The sequence below is a fragment of the Pararge aegeria genome, chromosome 26 (assembly GCF_905163445.1).
Source record: "Pararge aegeria chromosome 26, ilParAegt1.1, whole genome shotgun sequence".
NCBI classification, from domain to species: Eukaryota; Metazoa; Arthropoda; class Insecta; order Lepidoptera; family Nymphalidae; genus Pararge; species Pararge aegeria.
Window position 1 is genome coordinate 7,813,514 of NC_053205.1, and position 27,082 is coordinate 7,840,595.

Below are 27,082 nucleotides of genomic sequence, written 5' to 3' on the forward strand. Positions count from 1 at the left end.
AAAGGTGACAACTCAAGAATTCACCAACGTATACGATATGGTACATATACATATTCTATCATACAACGTGGTGATGCGTCGCCACGCCAAAAATCAGGTTTACGCCTATAGATGTGTGTGTACTTACTACTTATGTACACATTAGAAGTTACAGTTCTTTGGCGTAACAAGACAACAATCTTTTCAAAAATTTTATCTTTCGCCTTATCCTAAAACGCCTTTGCCTTCGAAGAAAAAACGAAACTAACAATAGAAAAAAGGTAATAATAATAATACATGGAAAGTTTTGTTATTTCAACGAATTACCTAGTTATCTCGTTATCGGACAACAAAGTTTCACTGAACATTAAAAGTCGCGATTTTTGAACAATTTAATCAATTAAATCATCGGTATGAGCCCGCAGACTTGAAGCGACAGTAGTGTCACTGTCAAACCTTATAGCTTCAGGGTGTCGGTTTTTTGGGACGGTGTGCGCGCGCATCGTAAAAATTTACCCTCATAGTTTTTCCGTAACGCGCCAAAAGAAGTATAACTTCAAAAACGAAGATGAGATTTTAATATTAAATATACAAAATAGTTACAAATTAGAATGCCTGCCTCCAGGCAGCCCTACATGGAGTTTAATATAGCATCGTCATCAGCCTATCTCAGTCCACTGCTGGACTAAGGCCTCTTCATTCGCACGCCATCTCGGTCTATTGCTGGTTAGCTGCATCCAGTTCATCCCTACTGCCTTTTCAATATCATCCCTCAACCGAGCTGGTGGTCGGCCGATGCTTGTGTCCAGTGCGCGGTTGCCAATCCAGAATCACTCGGCTCCACCGCCCGTCCTCCCTTCGACACATGTTGCCCGCCCAGTTTCAGGCCCGCTGCTCTTTGGACGATGTCAGTGATTCCAGTTCGGTTTCTGATCTCTATGTTGGGAATCCTATCGAATAGAGACAAACCTAACATCGCTCTTTCCATTGCACGCTGAGCCACTTTGAGCCGGTGCACCACCTTCTTTGTAAGGGGCCATGTCTCTGCTCCATATGTCATAGCGGTTGAATATATATAGATTGTAAATTGGAGGGGTCGTATCTATTTATTACAGCCTTGGAATGCTATTACTGCTTACCCACGTTCTTTTCATCAAGGATGCTATTCGTTTTCTTCTGATGGCAAAAAAGTCATCGATATGAGCCTTCACGAACATGTCCGATGCACTACAATAACGTGGTAAGCCCAAAAGCCTTCTGAAAACATTATTATAATGAACTCGTAGGGCGTTTAGCGAAGACTTTGACGTCTTCGGGCACTGGGAATTGAGAATCTTCCTTATGTTTTGAAGCATTCTGAAACCATCACTATACTGAACTTGTAGGGCGTTTAGCGAAGACTTTGACGTCTTCAGGCACTGGGAATTGAGAATGTCCTTATTTTTTGAAGTCGGTTTGAAAATATAACGAAACCGCTTTTTGCGGAGACATTTTTTCTTTTAAATATTTTTGGCACTGTTCAGGAATTCGGTCAGTTTTCTCTGGCGGGCCGCGGCGGGTATCCTCTGGGCGCTTTGCCAGTTGATGCTGGAAAAAAAAACTTTAATTTACGCTCTAGTTCAAACTTCAAGTGTTATGGCGTAAAGGAAACGAGAAATATCTGGATATATAACAATCAACGTTAAGCTTAATTTGCTATACTCCGCGAAATGCACGGTACGGTGCAACTGCAGGGCTAGTAAAGTCAGGAGACAAAAATTATACCCCCGGAACGTGTCCACTTGATAAAGCAAGGGAACATGGAATAGGATAAGTTTACCCACGTTTAATACTTTCTATAATTTATCGATTTTCATTGTTTTTATTAAATTCTTAACAATGCTTAAAAAAAATATTAAAATTAAGCATAATTTGCTATACTCCGCGAAGAGCAGGAGAATCTGTATGGTGTAATTTATAATTACCTCAATCCGTATACTCCACACCAAACAGATCCTCGGCAATGTACCACTATTAAATATTTATAAGAAAAAACATCCAACCTCCGCTTGCGGGGCTTTTGAATGCCCAAGCAACCGGCGGTCTGGCCTCCACAGTGAGGAACCTCCTCACAATACGCGCCGTTTCAAGGACTACTGCTTTCTGTATCCTACCCCTGAACCAACAACCAAGCGAAAGCTTCTTAACATGTTGGTCGAAGCTTTTCGCGAGAAGACCATTGACTGAAACGACGATCGGAACAATAACGGTCGACTCAACATTCCACACGGAACGGAAGAAAAAGTGTGTATAAATTATGATGTGTCTGTCTGCCTCCTTAGGATACAATCTATCTTTATGCCAGATTTAATAGAAATTAGTTCAGTTGGTGAGCCGAAATTAGGCATTGATAATTTTTTTTGCTTGAAGAAAATAATTCTTTATGCCTTCAGGATCCAGATTCTGAGCTGAAATTTCTGCCTGTCAAATGACAAATTGCAGAGAAAGACACATTATCAGCCGCACACACAAACACTCACCCCCACACACACACACACACACACACATACACGCACGCACACACGGCACGGGCACGTCAAATTTTAATAACGCACCCGATGTTTTCGCGTCGCGCACGTCAAAAATACGAACGAAGTCATGCGAAGAAGGTTATAGGCTAAGGCTACTCTTATTAATCCCTACGATAATAAAACCCCACCCATAGCGTGACCAACGTCTATTTGTACACATTATAGTTGACCCTGTTTGCTTTTATAAAGTACCAACGTACCCAGCCCACTTCGCCGGGCTAGATTTTGCTTTATTTTATTTAAACAATAAACTTACATCATTAAATTTTTAATTTAAGTCTCATTATATATTAAATCATTTATTTCTCTCCGTATTCATTCTCTTCTCGAGCGGGTGAAGATCTTTATCTACACCCATGTACACCCAACAATAGAATATCGTCATAGTAAATAAAAGCTGTATTTGACAGTTCAAAAATAAGAGTGCTCCGATCGTCACCAAACTTTACAGGATTATTCGCCATGTCAATCCGGAGATTCCCTGAAAGTTTCATTGAAATCGTTGTCTGTTGCCTTGTTTCGGAGCCTATATGGAACATACCCACACACTTTCTTTTTTATATATATAGATGCCGCGTCCCACTGAGGCCGATATCTTAATTAAACAGGGCATGGGAGGCGAAGTTATTTTTTGGATCGTATTTGTATTTGATGTAAGTAGCCCACAACATAAACAGCCAGGTATTTTTATTGTTATCACCATCTCAAATACTTTATCACATTAAGATGATTGATGATAGGTGTTAGATATAACGTCTGCAATTCTTTTATAACAATGTGGTATCAAAACAATGTCTGGCAAATGATTTGCCACCAAAGAGCGACTCGTTAAAAGAGAGGCCAAAGTGCTTTCGTAGTTCTCGCTACAAGACAAATTGCAAAGCTCACAAACGTCGCGTCGGTTTCCGATATAGGAACTCGGCAGACTGGGTTTTCTTGCCCGGTAAAGTAGAGCTACCTACCGGAAACTATCCAGAAACCTATTGAATATACACATACACTTTCAGTGCGGATTGGTGGACTCCACACACCTTTGAGACTAGTATGGAGAACTCTCAGGCATACAGGTTAACTCACGATGTTTTCCTTCACCGTCGAAGCAAGTGATATTTTAATTGCTTAAAACGTTATTGATTCGAAAAGTTAGAGTCGCGTGCTGGGATTCGAACTCGGCCTCCCGAAAATGAAGTCGAAGTCCTAACCACTGGGCTATTACCGCTTCTTCCGCTTCTTAATCGCTTGGCGGCATTTATTATCTAAGAAAGCCAGAAATAAAGTATCAACTTGCCTCATTTACATCTCGTCGTAGGTCGACGCTACAGATAGCTTTGGGTTTTATCGTTTAAGACCCTGTGGTCCACTAAATTTGCAGAGCAGCTCCAGGGGGAGAAGGGCAACGGTTTGTCATATTCTTGACACCGAGCCAATCGTGGCTGACGTCACAAATGAATATATTTTAGGCGTGAGGAGTTACTGGTGTGGGAGGAATAATTACCCTCCCTACGTGTATATGCGTTTCACTTTCACTTTTACGTCAAAAGCTTATTTTAGTTTTATTAATAAGAATATGATTATTTCGGACGTAGTGCGTCGGTGGATTGGCCCACTTGGGAAATGTTGGCAAACATTTGCACGCATAGCGAATACGCCAAGCTTTAAAGTTGATTGAACTTTGGTTTGCAAGGCCAGAGTAAAATGAATCTCATTTCCATTGGTTTAGAGTTCACATTAGGATAATTAAGTTGATATTAATTATTGTTATATGCATAATCTTAATCTATATACATATATATAAAATAGAAAGTGTGTGGGTATGTTCCGTATAGGCTCCGAAACGGTTGGACCGATTTCAATGAAACTTTCAGGGAATCTCCGGATTGACCTGGCGAGTAATCCTGTAAATTTTGGTGACGATCGGAGCACTCCTATTTTTGAACTCTCAAACTGTCAAATACAGCTTTTATTTACTATGATGATATTCTATTGTTGGATGTACATGGGTGTAGATAATGATCTTCACCCGCTCGAGAAGAGAATAGAAGAGAATGAATACGGAGAGAAATAAATTATTTAATATATTATGAGACTATGAGTGGTTTTTTATGCTTCAATATGAGTCGTGTACACGGTTTCTGTATATTCATAATTCTGTGCCAAGCGTATAATCGTCTCATAATTTTTGTCTATGTTTACGAGCGCTCACAGACGCGGTTTAGCGGCCATTAAAACTAAGATGGCGTGGTACGGCTCTCTTACGATTTAGTTGTTATAAACTTTATTACCCACTCAACTGTCGCGGTCGTAAGGTTTTTATTAAGGCCAGATGATAATAAGTCTTCCTTATCTATATCTATACTTATAATAAAACTGTAAGTGGAACATTTCTGTACATCCCTATCCATATCCCTACAAATATTATAAATGTCAATGTAAGTTTGTTTGTTACGATTTCACGCAAAAACTACTTTACGATACCGATCAGAAACCGACCCTCATGAAACTTTGTATATATCTTGGAAGTGTTAGAAGTAATATAGGATACTTTTTATCCCGACATTAAGCTCGGTTCCTTTGGGAGAGGGGATGAGTGTTTGACGATTTTACACCATAACTTCGACAAATTATAACCGATTTAAATAATTATTTTTGTACTATAGAGATTATAATATGTGTTTAATTCTGCCCAAACTTTGTGTAGATCTGATGAATGTGGTTGGAGATAGAGGACAGAACTCCTCAGCGAACAGCATCAAACCCCTCATTTAAGGCTTAGCGATACTGAATACTTAAATGGGTACTTAGAACTACAACTAAATTGCCACATCAAAAAATAAAATCAAACGTAGACGAAGTCACGGGCAACAGCTAGTTATTCTATATAACTAATGAAAATATTTATAAAATATGAAAGTGATATTAATTAATTTTAAATAGAATATAAAATGAAATAGTAAATAGTTAATGAAATGATGGAGTCCCAGGAACATTTTACTCTTTCATCAATAAATAATATTACCACCCAGTTTGGGAGCAGCAATTTTTTTTAAATTAAATTATTTTATGAATTTCAAAACATGAATAAGACATCGTATGGTGGGGAAACCGATTTCATTGGAGATGCTCAAAATAAAAAATAAAAAAACATTTTCGGAATAAAAGCATTGCTCTGTGAGGTATTTTTAAATATTTTAGTATTCTGATTTTCGTTTTCAATATTTACTTATTTATTACAGTATCGTTTTTAGCTAAAAGTTTTTATATTTGCTAAAAAAAATAAAAAAAACACACTTCATCATCGCAATCCCGCAGTGCGACTCATGCAATTTCTCAGCGACATCGTACCGGAACGCTAAATCGCTTGGCGGCACGTCTGTGTCGTTAGAGTGGTAACTAGCCACGGCCGAAGGCTCCCACCAGACAAAACCATGTCCGTTTATAATCGTGTCACAATACAATCGGTACGAGTGTATGGCAAACACGAAACTGTGTCAATTACCTGCTTTAGTACAAGATTTGCTAGCTCGCAATCGAGGTGTCGTTTTCGAGTATTAAACTGTTTACCATCGAAGTAAAATGAACCTAATGCCAAGCGGATTACAGTCGCGAATCCAGTAATTCGTAGAATAATGCGAAAGATAAAATTTTTGAAAAGACTTTCATCTTGTTACTCAAAATAAGTATAACTTCTAACGCGAGTACAAGAGTACACACACGTTTTTTTTTTTCAAAGCTGTCATAAGCCCAAGCTAAATAATTGCGGGCAAGTTTGAGCTTTAACGCAATTTCGTTAAAGTCAATTTTACTCCGACGTTAAAATATTCTAAGCTCGAAAACTACAACTCGATTGCAAGCGTGTACTAAGGACAGACATATTGTGTTCATATCGTAATGTTTTTATTATAGGTTAAGTGTCTGTTGATATATCGTAAAGTGGTATTACTATATCCACGCATACGCTGATAAGAGACATAGTATATTTATCTGCTATCTATCTATACTTATAATAAAACTGTAACTGGAAGATTTCTGTACATTGAATATATTTTGAAAAATTTTGACCGGGGGACACTTTATAATCGATACTGAGTTCAAAACAGATTTCTATTGATGTTTTGCCTGTCTGTCCGGGCATCACGCGAAAACTACCGAACGGATTAAAATAAAATTTGGTATAGTGGTAGCTGATATTCCGGGTCAACACATAGGATACCTTTTATCCCGATAAACAGTAAGTTTCCTTCGGGAAAATGGATGAAAAATTTTAAAAATTTTACTTAATTTTACTTCACTTGTTAAATTTGAACAATTATTTTTTTTATTCTAAAGTGTAGGTATACTATAAAAGTGTCTAATTTTAATAAAGATCTGTTAAATATTGTCGGAGATAAAGGACATAACTCTTCACAAATAACAGCAAGTAGCAAGGCATATGGGACAACGGTCGAATGCATGCGTACCATACTACTCAATATTATAAATGCGAAAGTTTGCGAGTATGGATGTATGGATGTATCAACTAAAATAATGACAACCTCCTAACTCAGTGGCCACGATGATAACGATGTTAGTATCAGATTCATTGTAGCTTCCCGATTGACTCATACGCGGACCAAGTCGCAAGGGTCCGCTAGTCTTTATATAAGCATACAAATAAATGTAATGGGAGTGAATGGCCTGTGGTAACAAAATCATCATCGTCCTTTATCAGTCATATCGACCATTATCATGGAACCGCGAGGCACCGTAAGGATCTGCATCCCTACGTGGTCGATATACCGCGGACGCGTACGAAGCGCTTCGCATCTCCGTTTCTGATCCGCACCGCTAGGATCTGGAATGCCCTTCCAGCTTCCATTTTCCCCAGCACGGCTAGCATGGGCTAGAGACAATTATATCCCCGGGGAAAGAATAGAAAATTATCTTCTCGCACAGCTTTATCAACTCCCAGAGTACTGGCGCACGAGTGGTAACAATTAAAGATTTTAAACTAAGATTTTCGTGACATTTCTTAAGCATAGAACGGGTACAACCACTATAATATTTTGAATTTGTCGATATTTCGACCCACTTGCATGGACCGTGGTCACGACGGGACTGCGTTGGCACGAGATGTCAAGTTGGATATCACGGGCAGAATCTGACTACCCGCTTTCGTTTACTGCAGTCGATTTTCGACTGCAGTTGTGGAAGTTCTTATATTGGACAATCTTCCATAGCCACTCGGGTCACCGAACATATAAAAGCGGCTATAGACAATTAAATACTGAAGTCAGCGATTGCGGAGCACATTCTACAAGGGCACCCAGCACTCGATAGAGCTACATGACCCTAAAGTTCTCTCCACCGACCGTCATTATATTCCAAGACTGGTTCGTGAAGCGATTGAAATTCGGAAGGCTTAAAATTTCAATCGAGAGTACGGTTTTAAATTAGCAAGTGTGTGGAACCCAGTGGTAGAATTATGAAAAACAAGAAAGCATCGTACAGCTTGTCAATTTAAAAGTGACGTTGTCAGTCACGAAAGCGGGTAGTCAGATTCTGTACGTGACATCCAACTTGACATCTCGTGCCTACGCAGTCCCGTCGTGACCACGATCCATGCAACTTGGTCGAAATATCGACAATTACAAAAATATTACGTTGAACTATATTTAAGAAAAGTGGAAATAATATCTAAATAATAATAATAATAATAACGTTTAATTCAGATAAAATTCCATAGCTACAACAACAACAATTATATTATTTACTATGTTATAAATTAAAATTTGGAAAATATTGTTAAAAATTAAATTCCTTGGTATAAACATAAAAAAGTTGGTCGAAGTAGTCCATATTTCAGATCTATCATAATTTATAATAAAATACCGAATATCATTAGGGAAGAAAACAATGACATCCATTTTAAGAATGGTTATTACAAAAATGTTTCTACAATATCCATGAGTTTCTAACTTTATAGACCTCAAAATCACGACATGCATTATCTAATCGGGTTTATATTTTAAAAGTAGACAATAGGAAATAATAAATGTATACTAATACTATGTTATATAATATTAAATAATCGTCTTATTTCAATTTATTTTCATGACATACCACAGTAATTTTTAACATAATCTTATGACAAAACAATTGGCTGAGCAATTATTTAATATTAAAATAGATTTATTAACCTGACGATCTTTAATAGTAACTAATTATTCTGACACCTTATATATATTTCTACTAACACTAATTGGAATCCTGAAATCGTGTATTTGTAATAGTTACAAGGGTAAAACTGTTTGTTATTGCTATGGCAGGGCCTCATGACTATGTAAAGGCATGGATGCAAAAAATAAATAAGTAAATAAAAAATAAAATCTTCTAGGCACTAATAAATGTAGGAAATGTCATATCATTTCAAATTTCATCCTCAGTCTATCCAATTTCCGTTTATTTATTTTATTTATTTATACTCTTTATTTGTACATCACTCAAATAAACGAGACAAAAAAAGAACAAACACATGAAGAATGAAGCAGGATACAAAAGGCGGCCTTATCGCTAAGTAGCGATCTCTGCCAGGCAACCTTACCTTAGGTGGGGTACACTATTTAGAACATACATACGAATATCTACATACTAATACATAAACCAGACTACACAAAAAACTCCGTTAAAAGTGGTATAAACTTTTCGCTTGACGCATTAATATATTAACGCTGAGTTCGTGAAAATTAGACCGCTAAACTGTCACGTTTGGCCAACAGCTCCTCGGAGAATGAGGTGGAGGATATACCGCGTGAAGAGCTGACAGACCTGTATGATGATGCGGAAGCCAAGAGCTACTACCGGGACCTGGCTGTGAACAGGTTCGGCGACGAGGCGAGCGACTACGATGTGGAGATGTTCTCTTACGTTAACCCCGGGGACAGACAGCATCGGCTGCGGCGACGGGTCGAAGGTAGATTTCGCTTTTCTTTTATGACAAGAAGTTTTTTTGAATAATTCAATGTTTATTATGAAAATTAAGCTTAGTTAAGATATACTCCGCGAAAAGCAGGAGAATCTGTATGGTGTAATTTATAATACCTTCAATCTTTTTTCACAACTCCCTCTAGCCCTATCACTTGATATGGGAATGTATTCAATTAAATCGAAAGGATTTTTTTATTGTATTTATTCCGCAGTAGAAACAAAGTCTTCAAAATTTATAATTTCTTAAATCTTTATACTCCGCACCATACAGATTCTCCGGTTTTTCGCGGAGTATAGCAAATAAAGATTAATTTTCATAATATAACATGGAATTCCGCAAAGTAACGCCTGCTCCTATCCAATATTAAATAACCTAGGTCAGTGACTAATTAAATAGTTTAATTTTATCTCAAGGCTCTTCTCGCACTCTACGCGTGAACTACTCGACATTGTTTCTACTACGGAATAGATACATTAAAAAATCCTTTTGATAATTTGCATATTATTCTACTAGTCTTTACTCATTAATTCAATCTGATAATAAGACAGCTAGATAATGCGTTATAATAAAACTTTCCATGTATTAAATACCTTTTTTCTATTGGCGACAGATGTCATTTTTGAAAGGATTTTTTACTTGTAGTAGTTTTAATTATAACTTCTAACGCGTGTACATGAGTACACACACGTCTTTTTTAAATTTTATTTCTGTTCCATAGACAATGCGCACTCAGATCATCACCGCCCGAGAAGGCAAGCAGACAATGAAACCGGCAGTCCACCAGAAGGCGACACAGATAATGCCAATCCAGAAACACCCGCCAAAGAGGATGGTCAAAATTCCACAAATCCAAAAATCGATCCCGTTACCAGTAAGTAGCTTCTTTATTGTTTATTGTTATTAGGAACACGAAACATGTAATAATTAAACCGGAGCAAATGAATAATTGTTTAGACTTAACAATTATTAATTGTTAAGACAATTTTACAATTATTAATTGTTAAGACAATTTAACAATTATTAATTGTTAGACTTAACTTAAGACAATTTAACAATTATTCACATACAATATAAATCTCCTGAGGATGCTCCGGATTCGGAGCGAAACGTTCGTAGAGGGTACATTGCCGAAGATCTGTTTGGTGCGAAGTATACGGATTGAAGAAATTATAAATTACACCATACAGATTCTGCTGCTCTTCGAGGTGTATAGCAAATTAAGCTTAATTTTCATAATATATCATGGATTTCCGCAAAGTAAACCTGCTTCTATCCAAAATGTATACAGTTTGATTCCGTATGATTCCCTGTGACATGGATCCTTCAATATTATTTCGTAATTCTGTCACTTTGTATAGATGGGGCAACTATGAAGCTTCGAGTCATGGGATTGAGGGTGGAGGCAGCTGCCAAGGAGCCCAAGCTGGTGGATGAGATGATACCCTCAGTACTCCGTGACACCAAATTCGACCTGAGGCTCTTCGGCGAAGGCTTCACCAACGAGACCACGATCGCGTTCACGCATGCGCCTGATATGTACGGGATCCCGTGCCGCTTCCTGTTGCAATATGGAGAGCACAAGGTGAGCCATCATCGTACCAACCCATCTCCTCCCACAATGTGAAGGATTCAGGCACCACGCTGGCCCAGTGCGGATTGGTGGACTCAACACACCTGTGAGAACTAAAAATTCAAATTCAAATCAAAAATTCATTCAAGTAGGTATAAGCACTTCTGAAACGTCAAGTCTGTCTGTTTGTAGTGACTCTACTACCGGTTCGGAAGGCAGATTCTACCTAGAAGAAGCCGGCAAGAAACTCAGCAGTTGCTCTTTTCCAACATCAACAATTTACATTTTAACATTCATTTTTCTATCTTGTGAGAGATGAAAGCGGAGCCGGATGATACCAAGCGAACTTGTCAAAGTCAAGGTCAAAAATATCTTTATCCAAGTAGGCCCATAGGTGGCACTTTTGATGCGTAGTTACGTAAGAATTACACGGTAGTGAGATGATGGCGATAACCATATTCGTAAACTTAAAACTAAAGCTACGAGGGTTCCAAACGCGTCCTGCTCTAAGAAGAAGCCCACAACAAACTTTCATTCAAAATTCAAAATCCATTTATTTCAAGTAGGCCTAATATAAGCACTTTTGAAACGTCAAGTCTGTCTGTTTGTAGTGATTCTACCACCGGTTCGGAAGGCAGATTCTACCGAGAAGAAGCCGGCCATTAAACTCCTCATCGTATCAACCCATTATCGGCCCACTACAGGGTTCGGGTCTCTTCCCACAATGAGAACGGTTCAGGCCGTAGTCCAACACGCTGGCCCAGTGCGGATTGGTGGACTCCACACACCTTTGAGAAAATTATGTAGAACTCTCAGGCGTGCAGGTTTCCTCACGATGTTTTCCTTCACCGTTGAAGCAAGTGATAGTTTAATTGCTTAAAACGCTCATAACTTGGGAAAGTTGGAGGGGCAATTTGGGAATTTATAAGTTCAGAGTTTTCTCTGGTCTGGTCTGTCCGTAGACTAAGACGTGCCGTAAGCGATTTAGCGTTCCGGTACAATGTCGCGTAGAAACCGATTAGGAGTAATACATGTAACTGCAATACTCTTTAATAGGTTAGCCCGCTACTATCTTAGACTGAATCATACCTTACCACCAGGTGAGATTGCCGTCAAGGGCTAATTTGTAGTGGATGAATTAATAAATATACCGTTATTGCACACCACAAAAAATACATAAATAAAAAGAAAAGTACAACCAAACAACGTTTAAAATTTGGCGGCCTTATCGCTTCAAAGCGATTTCTTCCAGGCAACCAATGGCCAAGAAAACAAATACAGAAAATAGGTAGGTGGTGCAGATATTCATAGACCCAAAAAAATATTTAATTAATCAATAATATATATAAAACAATACTTGTAACTACATGTACTTGTTGATTAAAGAAATAAAATAAAAAACTTTGTTGCGTCGTAGGTAGGTCATATTTGACCGAAACATTGTTAATTACCTACATTTTTCTTCCACGAGCGATTATGAACTTTACGTGCCTAGCATTAAGGTTCTTTTTATATTTATCGCTGTAAACAACTTTATCTTTGTCTCCAACAGATAAAACAGGTGGAGCCAGATTCCGGCCTCTTCGAACTCCTCGCTCCGCCCCCTAACGAAAACTACATCTTTTACGTGTGCGCCAAGAACTCCCCCGGCGAGGAGTTCGTCCACCAGGGGCAGGAGAAGTGGAAGATCCTCGCCACCCACAACAAGATGCTACCCCTTTGGGCGTCTTTAATCTTAATTGTTATTCTACTGATGCTAGCGTCTCTCTTCTCCGGGCTAAACCTTGGACTGATGGCCTTGGATAGGACTGAACTGAAGATTATAGCTAATACAGGTGAGAATATCTTTATACTACTTAATACTAGCAACAAACATTTTCTAGTTGTGGGAATCGAATCCACGACCTTGGACTCAGAAAGCAGGGTGATATGATGATGATGATTCGTACCTCATCTTAGTACCCATAACACAAGCGATCCTTACTTTTGGGTAAGATGACGATGTTTGCATTGGCGTCGTAGGTATATTAATTTGTTCCCTGTTAGCCTGCTGCGGCAGGTGGACGAGTAAATTTTATCCCTTGCCAGCACGGCTGGCATGGACAGGAGACAATTATATCCCCGGGGAAAGGATAAAAATTTATCTTCTCCCACAGCTTAATCAATTCTCAGAGCACTGGCGCACAAGTGGAAATAATATCCAAATAATATATGTGATAGTAGCTGTTGCCCGCGACTTCCTCTGCGTTTGATTTTGTTTTTTGATGAGGCATTCAATTTAGTTGTAGTTCTAAAAAAAATTAAAGTATTCAGTATCGCTAAGCCTTAAATGAGGAGTTCTGTCCTCTATCTCCAACCACATTCAGATCTACACAAAGTTTGGGGAAAATTAAACACATATATAACCTCTATAGTACAAAAATAATTATTTAAATCGGTTATAATTTGTCGGAGTTATGGTTTAAAATCGTCAAACACTTTCATCCCCTCTCCCAAAGGAACCGAGCAAAATGTCGGATTAAAAAGTATCCTATATTACTTCTAACACTTCCAAGAATATGAGTACAAAGTTTCATGCAAAATAAAATCAGTATCAGGTGATTTTAATTTCGCATGTGATGTTACGGCTGTACCTGATTTATTTCTTTAAAAACTATGGCAGTGGTTTACTCAAAAACTATTAGGTTTTCGGTTTCACTGATAACTTTCTGTGGTAGTACATAATTTACCTCTAGAGTCTGCGAAGTAACATTTCGGTTTTCATTTACACAATGGGGATTTTTTTTTTTAATTTTGTACACATCTCGTGCTCCCACCAGGCACAGAGAAAGAGAGGAAGTACGCGCGCGCCATCATGCCGGTCCGCTCGCACGGCAACTACCTGCTCTGCACCATCTTGCTTAGCAACGTGGCCGTCAACAGCACCTTCACCGTGATCCTCGACGACCTGACGTCGGGGTTGGTGGCGGTCATCGGCTCCACCCTTGCCATTGTGTTCATCGCCGAGATAACCCCGCAGGCGATCTGCGCAAGACACGGCCTGTTCATCGGCGCTAAAAGCATCTGGATCATGAAGGTATGTTTACCTCTTTGGCGCAACGGTGAGTACTCTGAATTTAAGTCAGACGTCCCAGAATCGATTTTTGGCCGGAGCAAAGTAAGAAAAAAAAATCCCATATAAGGCCCATAGGTGGCTCTTTTGATGCGTAGATTACATGAGAATTACACGGTAGTGAGATGATGGCGATAAACATATTCGTAAACTTAAAACTAAAGCTACGAGGGGTCCAAACGCGCCCTGGTCTAAGTAGAAGCCCACAACAAACTCAGCCGGGTGTTCTTTTTGTTATCACCATCTCAAATTGTCATTTGAAAATATTTTTTGAAGCAACCCTGCAAGAGCAATAATTCAAACCCAACCCTACGAGGGTTCCAAACGCGTCCTGGTCTAAGTAGAAGCCAACAACAAACTTAGCCGGGTGTTCTTTTTTTATCACCATCTCAAATTGTCATTTGAAAATATTTTTTGAAGCAACCCTGCAAGAGCAAGAGCAATAATTCAAACCCAACCCTACGAGGGTTCCAAACGCGTCCTGGTCTAAGTAGAAGCCCACAACAAACTTAGCCGGGTGTTTTTTTTTGTTATCACCATCTCACATTGTCATTTAAAGTTATTAGTAGAGCCACCTGGTTAGAGCAATAATTCACACCCAAGCAATTTGGAAATTTATGATTTCTGAATACTCTCGTAACTGGCCGTGGCTAGATACCACCCTACCGATAAAGACGGGCCGCTAAGTGTTTTAGTGCGACTACCATACTCCCTTACAGGTTAGCCCGCTACCATCTTAGACTGCATCATCACTTACCACCAGGTGAGATTGCAGACAGTGCTTGTAAACTGGGCCTACTTGAAATAAATGAATTTTGAAATTTGAAATTTTTGAATTTAGATGTAAAAGCTCGGGTGTGAATTGTTGCTCTAACCAGGTTGCTTTTCTAATAATTCTAAATAACCGATCAAATTCATTAAGTAATTCTTTGAAAGGACGGAGAGTTTCATAGGCAACTTTGTGACAATGTAATGTACCAGTTATGCCCAAGGTATTTTTTCCACCAGATTGTGATGGGCATCTGTGCACCGTTGGCGTGGCCAACGAGCAAGTTGCTGGACTACTTCCTCGGCGAAGAGATCGGCACGCACTACAACAGAGAGAGGCTAAAGGAACTTGTCAAGGTAAGATTATCTGTAAGCTTGTAGCTGTACATACGAAGGAAAACGGTGTTGAAAAATCTCCAACATAAAAAACAACTGTACCAGGGCGTATGATAGAAACCTTTTGAATACCTCCACAGATAACAAACCACGTGAACGATCTGGACAAAGAGGAGGTGAACATAATATCCGGCGCGCTCGACCTGCACAAGAAGACAGTGAGGGATGTGATGACGAAGCTCAAAGACTGCTACATGCTGCCCATCGACAGCGTGCTAGACTTTGAGACCATGACTGAGATCGTCAAGTCAGGTGAGCATCCAAAATGGGTAGAAATATCAAATGAACCGGAGGTTTAAAATAATCTGGCTCGAAGGATCATTTTACAAACAGAGATTTTAAATAAATTGAACTCAAAGGACCACTATAGAAACAGGGGTTTTTAAAATAATTCGGCTCAAAGGACAAGGTAATTTTAAAGTGAACTGGCTCGAAGTACTTACTATATTATAGACAGGGGATTATATAAAAATCTGGCTCGAACGACCCTATTACAAACAGGGTATTTTATAATAATCTAGCTCAAAAGACCATTATAGGAACAGGGGATTTTTAAGTGAACTGGCTCAGAAGACTGTATTACAAACTGGGGATTATATAATAATCTGGCTCGAAGGACTATATTACAGACAGGGGATTCAATAAAAACTGGCTCGAAGGACTATATTACAAACAGGGGATTTAAAATAATCTAGCTCATATGACCATTTTTAACCGAGAGTTTTAAAAAAACCTGGCTCGAAGGACCATTTTTCAAAACCTAAATCAAATAGGTCAACTTTTGAAACGTCGAGCTTACGATGGAATATCAACCACATAAGGATGCCACCGCTAACGGTGTCTCGCTGTTCTGTGGTAGAACGGGGAAGGGGGAATAGGTTTCTTTGTCCATCCGACCTTTATTATAAAATTATTTTTGCAGGTTACTCCCGTATCCCGGTGTACGAGGGCAATCGCGGCAACATAGTGACGGTGCTGTTCATCAAGGATTTGGCCTTCGTGGACCCCGACGACAACACCCCCCTCCGCACCCTCTGCCAGTACTACCAGAATGTGGTCAACTTCGTGTTCGAGGACGTGACCTTGGATGTAATGCTGAAGCAGTTTAAAGATGGTGAGACAAATAATAAATATACTACGACAATACTACGCAAATAAAGAATATTAAAAAATACTTATAATCCCTACTAATATTATAAATGTCAATGTTAGTTTGTTTGTTACGCTTTCACGCAAAAACTACTTAATCGATCCTCATGTAACTTTTTACACATATTCTTATGTAGTGTTAGAAGTAATATAGAATACTTTTTATCCCGACATTAAGCTCTGTTCTTTGGGAGAGGGGATAAGTGTTTGACGTTTTTACACCATAACTCCGACAAATAATAACCGATTTCAATAATTATTTTTGTACTATAGAGGTTATAATATGTGTTTAATTTTGCCCACACTGTGTTTGGAGATAGAGGACAGAACTCCTCAGTGGACAGCAGCAAACCCCTCATTTAAGGCTAAGTGATACAGAATACTTTAATTTTTTTGAATCTACAACTAAATTTAATGCCACATCAAAAAAACAAAATCAAACGTGGACGTAGTCGTGACAACAGCAAGTATACATATAAACAAACATCCAGAAACTGAAAAACATTCATGTTTATCACACAAACATTTTCCAGTTGTGGGATTCGAACGCACGGCCTTGGACTCAGAAAGCCGGGTCGCAGCGCACTGAGTTATTCGGCTGTCAAAGTAACGTTGTAGTCTTTGGATGATGATGGTGAAACACGTTTCGGTTCAAGACGAAGTAAGATATCTCTCTTGACGGCCGACTGCCCAGGATGCCCATGTCAAACCAGGCTAACTTCAGGGTGTCGGTTTTTTGTGGCGGTGGCGCGCACGTCGTAAATATTTACTCTCATCATTTTTCCCTAACGCGCCAAAAGAAGTATAACTTCAAAAATAGGTTAAAAAAACCCAATTATAAAACAGTTTGGGAGTGTAAAGAAGTGATTTCATAAGCCGCAAGCCGTTTATGATTTATGTCTCGACCAGATGGTGTTTCGAGTTTATTTACGCGGCCAAAGTTGGACGCTCCAGTAAACCGTGCTCGAGATATTAATTATAAGTCAGACGGGCACTTTTATGCAGCGGTCTGAGATATTTACGAAAGAAACTTCCGTTTTTGAGTCCTATTATAATTTCTCGATTCATTTTTGAGGGATCATGAATTATGATATATTCCGTCTCCTGAGGAGTACTGTCCTACATCTCAAAATCGTACTCACCATATATTTATGTATATTATTCATAAACATATTCAACAGTCATCTTAGTACCCATAACACAAGCTACGCTTACTTTGGGGCTAGATGGCGATGTGTGTATTGTCGTAGTATATTTATTTATTTAATACTTATAATATACAGATAAATACCCAGACACTGAAAAATATTCGGGTTCATAACACAAACATTTTCCAGTTGTATATTAAGAATTACATGTATGATTTAAAAAAAAAGCTTGGATATTAATTGCTCCAACTTCATAGCTAACATCATACAAAAAAAAACCCTGCTAAGTTTGTTGTTGGCTCTTCTTAGACCAGGACGCGTTTGCAACCTAGGAGGGTTTTAAGTTAACGAATGTTAAGTTAACGAACGCAGTTATCACCATCAAATAACATTAGTGGTAACATGTTAAATGTATGAACGCTTCATAAGTGCCTGTGATAAGGTCTAAATGAATAAAACTTTATTTGAATTTGAATTTTGAATTGTATGAGAATTGATTAAGGTCTCGAGTCTGGAACTCGAGCAAGACTGACCTTGTCCCTTTACCGCAGGTCACAAGGGTCACATGGCGTTCGCTCAGCGCATCGAGGAGGGCGACGGCGACCCGGTGTACGAGACAGTTGGCCTCATAACTCTCGAGGATGTCATCGAGGAGATGATCCAAGCCGAGATCGTAGACGAGAGTGACGTCATCAGTGAGTATCCCACATACTAACGGCAGCTCGAAGTAACAGATAATAGGCGTCATAATTTTTTTTTTATTTACGATAAGCCAGCCTTTGGCGACAGTCATGCTGGAAAGCAATGATGAGGTCAAGGTTGGAGCGTTCTTGCTTGTATGTTCTTGCTTGCTCTATTCACTCTTGCCTCGAATGTACTCAAGTTATACGTGACAGTGGTGAGCGGTACCGGAAGCGTGGATACAAAATGTTTCTATTCTTTACTACTTATTTAACACACAAAACAGTTCAGGACATATCCTTTCAAATCCTTTCAACATCAACTTTATAATAATTGTTAACAATTAACAATTGTTCATTGTAAAGTCAACATTACCTGAGGATGCTCCGGTTTCGGAGCGAAACGTGCGTAGAGGGTATGTTGCCGAAGATCTGTTTGGTGTGGAGTATAAGGATTAGAGAAATTATAAATTACACAATACAGGTTCTCCTGCTTTTCGCGGAAATAAAGCTTAATTTTCATAATATATCATGGATTTCCGCAAAGTAACGCCTGCTTCTATCCAATAGCCACTGTCCAACACATGCGTGTACAAATGCAGCCAATAAAAGAATATAGTGTCAGAGAAAACATTAAATTTGTATCTACGGTCGGTTTCGATTGAATATACGGTGCATGCTATCAATATTATAAAAATTAGCTACTTCATTAATATCTTCCGGTAGCGTTAAAACCTCTTGTTCTTTCAAACTTACTTTTGGGGTTTAGATCTTTTTTTAAAACATAATTACCAAAAGTGGTCCTAGAATAGATCCCTGGGGAACTCCCTTGTAATATAGATAAGTGACCTTTAATTATTGTAAAATATGCATCTATCAATCGGATACGAAGAAAATCACGAGAAGAGGATATCCCAGCCTGAAGGAAGAAAGTTTTGCTACTAATAGTTTTGGATTAACCCAGTCGAAGGCCTTCAATAAATCTGAATGGCATCTATTTAATGAATATTTTGTTTGAAATCTAAATTAACTCATTACTTAGGTTACTAACATTGATTCTGAGCCAACTGGTAAAAATAGGAAAACTTCATCTTCAAAATTAAGATTTCTCCATTGAGGAAACAAGAATAAATAATACGCGTTAATTTGCATTGAAGAATCTAAGCGAGCGACAGATTAGTAATGATGACTGATGTTTTATTGATATAATACGATAAAAATACTTCTGAACAACTGATAGTTGCTCAGACAGCCCACCTGTCCGCTCTCGCTCATCTCCTAATCCAAAGGTTGCCTGGCAGAGATCGCTACTAAGCGATAAGGCCGCCTTTTGTATTCTACTTCTGTCTTTGTATTTCTATTGTTTTTTTTTTCTAACTTCATAGTGGTGTACAAATAAAGAGTTAAAAATAGTTGGATATCACAAAATACTTGATATACACAAATAACAAGAGATTTTCGAATTTCAAGCGGCTTTCTCCTGTCCCGCTAGATATTGTAGATATTTATTTATTGAAAATAAACACCAATCTCACTTAGAATATTAAAAATAAATCCGTAAATGAAAACCGATATAATACTTCAGAGGCTTAAGAGGTACATTATTTACTGTCTCTGAGACTCATCTGTGAAACCGAAACGCTTATAGTTTTTGAGTAAACTATTGCCATAGTTTTTACTGAAAGCAATCAGATACAGCACTAACATCACTTCTTGCTTTCCAGGCGATAACCGCACCAAGAAGCGTCTTCTACGGCCGATGAACAAGCTGCACGACATCGCTGCATTCGCTGGTCACCAGCACCAGCGGGTACACGTCTCCCCGCAACTGATCCTCGCCACCTTCCAGTTCCTAAGCACCAGTGAGTAATTCTTTCTTGGCAACTTTCAGCACGTTTTCACGCACGGTTCCAGTCTGAAGGGCGCGGTTGCCGGTGTGGACGGACGACCATGTAGTAGTAGAGCTGTATGTGGTGATTATAGGCAATTCTTTTCAATCTAAATCAGGTTTCTATATAAAAAAAAATCGCTAGGGCGATCGATAGAACGCAGCTCCCAATAGCTGCGTTCGAACGCAACTACTAGTGGGGAGACACCTGCGGTAGACTGGGTCTGGTCTGCTTGCGCGCCGATACTCTCAATGAGTATACAAAGTAGACTTTAAAATAAGTAAAACCATTTTATTTCAGGTCGGGTTACCCATATACAATATTGAGAGATTAAAATAAAATTAATAATTAATTATAATCAAAAATTATTAATTAAAATTAGAATAAATTAAATTACAAGTCAAATTCAACTATTTTATATTATTTTCGGTTCGGAATCTGGTGCAATTTTTGCCAATGTTCAAAAAATACTATGTCAGGGGCAGTGGCGTGCATAGCCCTTGGACCCAGGGTATGCACAAGGTGTTCAACACAAACATGATTTTAGATATGTCGGTTTATAATCAAACTACTTTACGAAAGTTAGGTATATCTTTGATTGATTTAATACTATCGTCTATCTACTGCTAATTGAATAAAAGTACATACCCTGATTTACGTCACAAAATTATGACACACCATTCGGCAGCATTTTCTAAGCACACTGATGATGATAATATTTTTTTCCAACATATCATGTTTTTAGCGTCTTTATGAAAATTATTAAGATCACAATATCCTCTATCATTCCACACTTTACGTATATTGGACAATAAAACAAAATGAAAGCAAAATAATCGATTGGTGTGTACAAAGCCGCTAAGCCAAGAATAGTTTTCGTAATATTTATTATTAAACATACGTGTTACTTTATCACCTTTTTTTTGGGATATTTGTAACATTGGTACACACCTTCCTTTGCGAATGATTTCTAATTTTACGATATAGGGATAGAAATTAAAGTTTTCTCTAAGTACTTTTTCCAGGCACATTGAACCCAAACAAAGGCCGCACGAATATGCTTTCATTATAAAATGAATGAATAAACTATAAATTAACCATAACACATTAAACTATCACTCAAACTTTTATAAGTTACTGAATTTATGCACTTGAACCGTTTATTTATCACCAACGCCATTGAGCATTGTTCGAAGGTAAACAATAATGGCGATTGAATATGCCAATGAAACATTGCAATCGAAATTAGTCAAAATATGTTTTTAATTTTTTTGTAAGTATAGGTTAGAACGCTATTTTACTTTGATATGTAAACAATAAATAAAAACAATATTTATTGTTAACTTTCTCACTTTCCAATGATTCCTGAAAAACGTAAACTATTCATTCGTCATAATTAAGACAGCGTTTGATTTCATAACTCATTTTTAAAACGAAAGACTAATTTGATAATATTAGTTCCTTAATTTTCTTAAAAGACACTGTAAGGTATTTACACTTGTTAATGATATTTTTATTTCTAAAAAAGAATAATGGCAGTATACAACAATTACAAACCAAGCAAATCATTTTATTCATAAAAAAATCAAACACGCAATTGATTATCCACTTCCGTAAGCAGTGCTTATAGACACCTACACTTAGAGAATTTATGAATGAAACTGTTCACACAAGACCGATGCTAATCTTGTAAGTACAAGCGCACGATTATAACATTACACGACACACACTACTAACTTGCACGCACACATCTAGCGGAACGATTCTTTCTTTGGGCGTGATTATTTTATTTGATATTTCTATGCAGCAGTAGATGGCGTCATATGTCGAGTGATTTATAATAATTGATTTACCCTGCAATCGATAACATGAGATTTAAATAATAATATAGGTATTTTTACGTGTTTTAAAAGGTAAATGTTTAGCATTTACCGTTAGATATTAAAATACGAAGTAGAAGATTTCATTTTGTGCGCTATACGCCTCGCGCTCGCTGGTTGCGCTGTCGCCTGTCTAGCGACAATTGACCTAGAAGTTTGGCCGCTCATTACTAGATGGCGCTTTCATATATTTTTTTCTTAGTGTTTTTTTAATTACAAAACTTTAATGGTCCTATCTGAAGGCTCTTTAAGACCCTGAGGGTAGGGTATGCACTGCTTATTTGCATATATGCAATGCACGCCACTGGTCAGGGGATGCCTGAGTGACGATCGTAATGACCTTAATATTAGAATTTTGGACGAATTTCCAGATACTTTTGAAGTTATACTTCTTTTGGCGCGTAAGGGTAAAATGATTAGAGTAAATTTTTACGATGCGCGCGCACCGTCAACAAACCGACACCCTGAAGTTACCTATAAGTTTTGACAGTGTACACTTTCAACTGTCAAAGTCGGCGGGCTCATTTCTGAGATTTAATTGATTCAATTGTAATAAAATCTCTATTTTTAATGTTTGTTGTTCGATAATGAGTCTATTAGTATTCCAAATTTATTTATGTTTATTTTATCCATGTCTTTACATATATAGATTTTTTTCAAATAAACTATATTTAACCAAATTACTAACTGATAATGCGTTATAATAAAACTTTCAATGTATTAAGTGCCTTTTCCTACAAACGTAGAATAAGGCGAGGGATAATTTTTTTTTTTTTTCAAATAAACTATATTTAACAAAATAACTACCTAACTGATAATGCGATATAATAAAACTTTCAATATATTAAATACCTTTTCCTACAAATGTAGAATAAGGAGAGGGATAAAATTTTTGAAAAGATTTTTATCTTGTTACGGCAAAGGGGTATAACTTCTCACGCGTGTACGCACACTTTTTTTTTTACATATGATATTGCTTATATAATCTGCATATCTGATGATTTTCTTGTATTACCAGGCGTGGACCCGTTCCGCGCGGACATGATATCGGAGACGGTGCTCCGTCGCCTGCTGAAACAGGACGTCATCCAGCACATAAAGGACCGCGCAGATAAGGACAAGAACGACCCCAAGAGATACGTCTTCCAGGAGGGAAAGCCGGTACGTTCAAACCGCGCCAAAAAGGAGTGGTTATCCATCCATGTGTCGAAAAGCGCTCAGGTCAAATCGTCAAACACTTTCATCCCCTCTCCCAAAGGAACCTAGCTTCGGGATAAAAAGTATCCTATATTACTTCTAACACTTACAAGAATATGTGTACAAAGTTTCATGAGGATCGGTCAAGTAGTTTTTGCGTGAAAGCGTAACAAACAAACTTACATTGACATTTGTAATATTAGTAGGGATATATATATATATGTATATTTCCCGTTCAGGTGGACTACTTCGTGCTCATTCTGGAAGGGCGCGTGGAAGTGACGGTGGGTCGCGAGAACCTGGTCTTCGAAGCTGGGCCCTTCACGTACTTCGGAGTTCAGGCGCTGACGCAAAACGTTGGATTGGGTAAGTTTTATTATTATTATTGATGTGAAACCTCTATAGGCGGAGGGTAAACCTGATTTTTGGCGTGGCGAGACAGGCCGTGGCGACGCATGGCCACGCTGTATGATAGAATTTTCGCATTTCGTATGTAACAATAAAAATGAATATTAATTTTGTAATAAAATAGTCATTATTAACCGACTTACAAAAATGAGTGGTTATCCATTTGGTTGTATTTTTTTTATCTTTATTTGTGGAACAAATTTGTAATGCTTTATGTTTTCATTATGCAATATCTGCAATCTAACTGACCCGTGCAACTTCGTCTGCACCAAATCGGTTATTACCGGAAAACACGAATAAAATGACATTTTCTAAAACTCAATCCTAGTTAGATCGATTTATCGCCCCCGAAACCCCTGTTATACTAAATTTCATGAAAATCGTTGGAGCCGATTCCGAGATTCCAATGATATATATACAAGAATTGCTCGTTTAAAGATATTAGGTAAAACAATTTCGATGTTTCACATCTGCCAGGCGTCCCGTGACGGCACATACGTTTTTTTATTCATTTATTCGTAATCAACAGCGTTACAATAAAAATATACAGCGAGAGTTCAAGGGAGCACAATCTCATACTCGCTTATAGAGGTGTCTCACTAACCCGAGTTTATCGCGGGTACATGGGTCAAATGATTGTTGGTTGTTTATGATGATTTGGTGTTATTCCAGCGGAGTCTCCAGCGCCATCGACCCTCGGTTCCCTACAGAACCTCAACATGGACACCATGCTGCGTCACACCTTCGTACCGGACTATTCCGTGAGGGCCATCGCAGAGGTCTACTACCTCACCATTAAGAGGTAGGCGTGAAGATAATCGATATTGGCTATAAAACTGACGTTTTTCGTCGGTTATATAGCCAACCTCTCTTGTCTCGTCAAAGAGAAATGAGATGAGAGGCTGTTCGGACGGTTTTCTTGGGGCGGTATCGAGGTTATTTCCGCCCGCAGTCTAGGTAAAGAACGAAAAACTCTGTGTCACTTAAAGCTCTAATTATGATTTTTTTTTAATTTATAATATTTTTTATATTTGCATATGGGAGCATCAAACAGAGTTCTACAGATCCATTAGGATGTCTTTTATGGGCTTAGTATGAGAAATACACAAGTCTGGCGTAGGTTTCGGTGAAGTAAAGAGCTGTATTTTTTTTTAAGAAATTAAAAATATGTACGTGTTGATCGCCAATTATTTTTTGATTTCGCCACAGAAACAATTTGCACACAATTGAGCTCATATTTAAAAATATTTACTTTAATTTATAAGAAAACAAACCAGTAAAATGCACTATTAAACTCAAAAAAAACAATAATAAACTCCTAACTAGTTACTAATCAATAATCATAAATCTGTCAAGTGTCAACTAATTGTAACACAAATAACAACACGCGTGAAGTTGTTTCAATTCGCTCGCTGGTCATCTTCACTAACTGCAACTCGCAATCTGGCATTTGATCTCTATACTATGGAGGGTAGAGGTAAGGAGAGTCATCTTATATGGGAGAAAAGTTGAAAAAGTGTCCAGTTGTTGCGCTAAATAACAGTTCAAAAATCCTCCACAATGGCGCTGGTGGATGCACAGGGTATGGTATGAATGTAGCAATCGTAGATGAATTGAAGTATGCCGAGTTAAAAAATTTAATGTCATTATCGACTAAAGTAGTTAATTATTGAGAATTTCAACAACTTACGTTGTACAAAATATTGTGGTAAATATAACCTTACTTCCTTGTATCTCCATACTTCCTTGTTTATTTTTCAAGCCTACTTTAACAATATTTACATTTGGCGCTTCTTTTAAGAGTTACCCTGATGCAAATGTGGCGCCATCCTAATTTAATACATTTTGACGACACTTTTTCATATACACAGATGACTCTCCTTACCTCTACCCTCCATACTCTATACTAAATTATTAAATAATCTAGATTGTCTCTGCTAAATACATTCAAATTTCTATGAGAGAGAGCAGTAAAATAAAAGCCCCGTATAAGCAAATGAGTGTGAGCGAGACAAAGCGGGACCTCCGATCGCGTACGAGAGAATGAGATAGAACACATGTGATTAATGCATGTGTTTGCGCCTGCTTATAAGAAAGTTTTAGTATAAGGGTGTTGATTGTTGATGAATTTTTATTCGTGCCAATATTTTCATCTCCTTGATAAATTCATTTTAAAATTATGCCAAAAACTAAAGTTGAAAAAAAACCTCGCACGCACTGCACTACGGAGTTATATTGTATTGCTTTGCGTTATAATAATTATTGAAGGGAAATTAGAACCGTTGTGATTTTAAACTCGATGTAACGCAATGCTTCACGATCAAGAGAGAGACAGATTTATAGACGACACATGTATGGGAGGGAATGAGATAGAATACATTACACATTTTGTTTCGTATTCAAGTTACCAAGGAAACCGAATAATATCTAGATAAAGAAACAAACACATAAATATATAGGACAGAGTGAGATAGAAAACATTTTACATTTTTTTACCTATTCCAGTTACCATGGAAACTAAATAACCTTACCATTTATCGAATAGTTCTGATACTCTACATCCACCTCAATCTCTCGTAGGCTACTTTTCAGAAGTTACATTTCCGCCGTGTGTGAATAAATTGCACAGGTTTTTTTTTTACATCAAAATTCTTCCTCAGATCAATGTACCTGGCAGCGAAGCGAGCGACCTTGATGGAAAAGGGTGTCCTGAATAAGGGCGGCACCAACGAGCAAATCGAGCCTGAAGTTGACAAGGTAACAATATTTACAGGCTTCTTTACCTCTAAAACTTTTATGGGCAAAGTCAAAGTCAAAAATATCTTTATTCAAGTAGGCCCATAGGTGGCACTTTTGATGCGTACATTACATGAGAAGTACACGATAGTGAGATGATGGCGATAACCATATTCGTGAACATAAAAGTTAAGTTACGAGGGTTTCAAAAACGTAATGGTCTAAGAAACCCACAACTAAGTTAGCCGGGTGTATTTTTTTTGTTATCACCATCTCACATTGTCATTTAAAATTATCAGAAGAGCCACCTGGTTAGAGCAAAAATTAGGGCAAGCTTTTTTATCAATCGATTTCGTGGTCCTTTATACTATAAATTATAATAGGACTTTTCTTTAAGCTTACGTTCAATACAAACTTTGAACTTTTTAAGAGACATCTCCAAGATGTCAATGGGTAGTTTATTGTAGAATTGTAAACAATTTCCTTTTAAAAAAACCATATAGAAAATATTTGAAAAAAATACACACAAATGACGATGTTACCTCGAACGGTAGTTTAAAGTACGTTTTTCTCAGTTATCTATTACAATTATGGGATAAAATATATATTTTTTTGATTACTGATAATATTGGTAGT

At 37.8% G+C, this 27,082-nt stretch overlaps 1 protein-coding gene across 1 annotated transcript in view; it reads left to right on the plus strand.

Annotated features, from left to right (window-relative positions):
• The window catches only part of LOC120635118 (metal transporter CNNM4-like), a 52,293-nt gene that overhangs the window by 21,025 nt on the left and 4,186 nt on the right, over positions 1–27,082 (plus strand). Inside the window, exons 2-15 of the mRNA XM_039906040.1 lie at positions 9,305–9,498; positions 10,232–10,384; positions 10,872–11,095; positions 12,636–12,918; positions 13,903–14,159; positions 15,204–15,320; positions 15,440–15,611; positions 16,282–16,473; positions 18,208–18,351; positions 20,061–20,198; positions 23,124–23,266; positions 23,542–23,668; positions 24,383–24,512; positions 26,371–26,467. Of these exons, the coding sequence (XP_039761974.1) occupies positions 9,305–9,498; positions 10,232–10,384; positions 10,872–11,095; positions 12,636–12,918; positions 13,903–14,159; positions 15,204–15,320; positions 15,440–15,611; positions 16,282–16,473; positions 18,208–18,351; positions 20,061–20,198; positions 23,124–23,266; positions 23,542–23,668; positions 24,383–24,512; positions 26,371–26,467 (2,371 nt within the window). The remainder of the gene's footprint in view (positions 1–9,304; positions 9,499–10,231; positions 10,385–10,871; positions 11,096–12,635; positions 12,919–13,902; positions 14,160–15,203; positions 15,321–15,439; positions 15,612–16,281; positions 16,474–18,207; positions 18,352–20,060; positions 20,199–23,123; positions 23,267–23,541; positions 23,669–24,382; positions 24,513–26,370; positions 26,468–27,082) is intronic.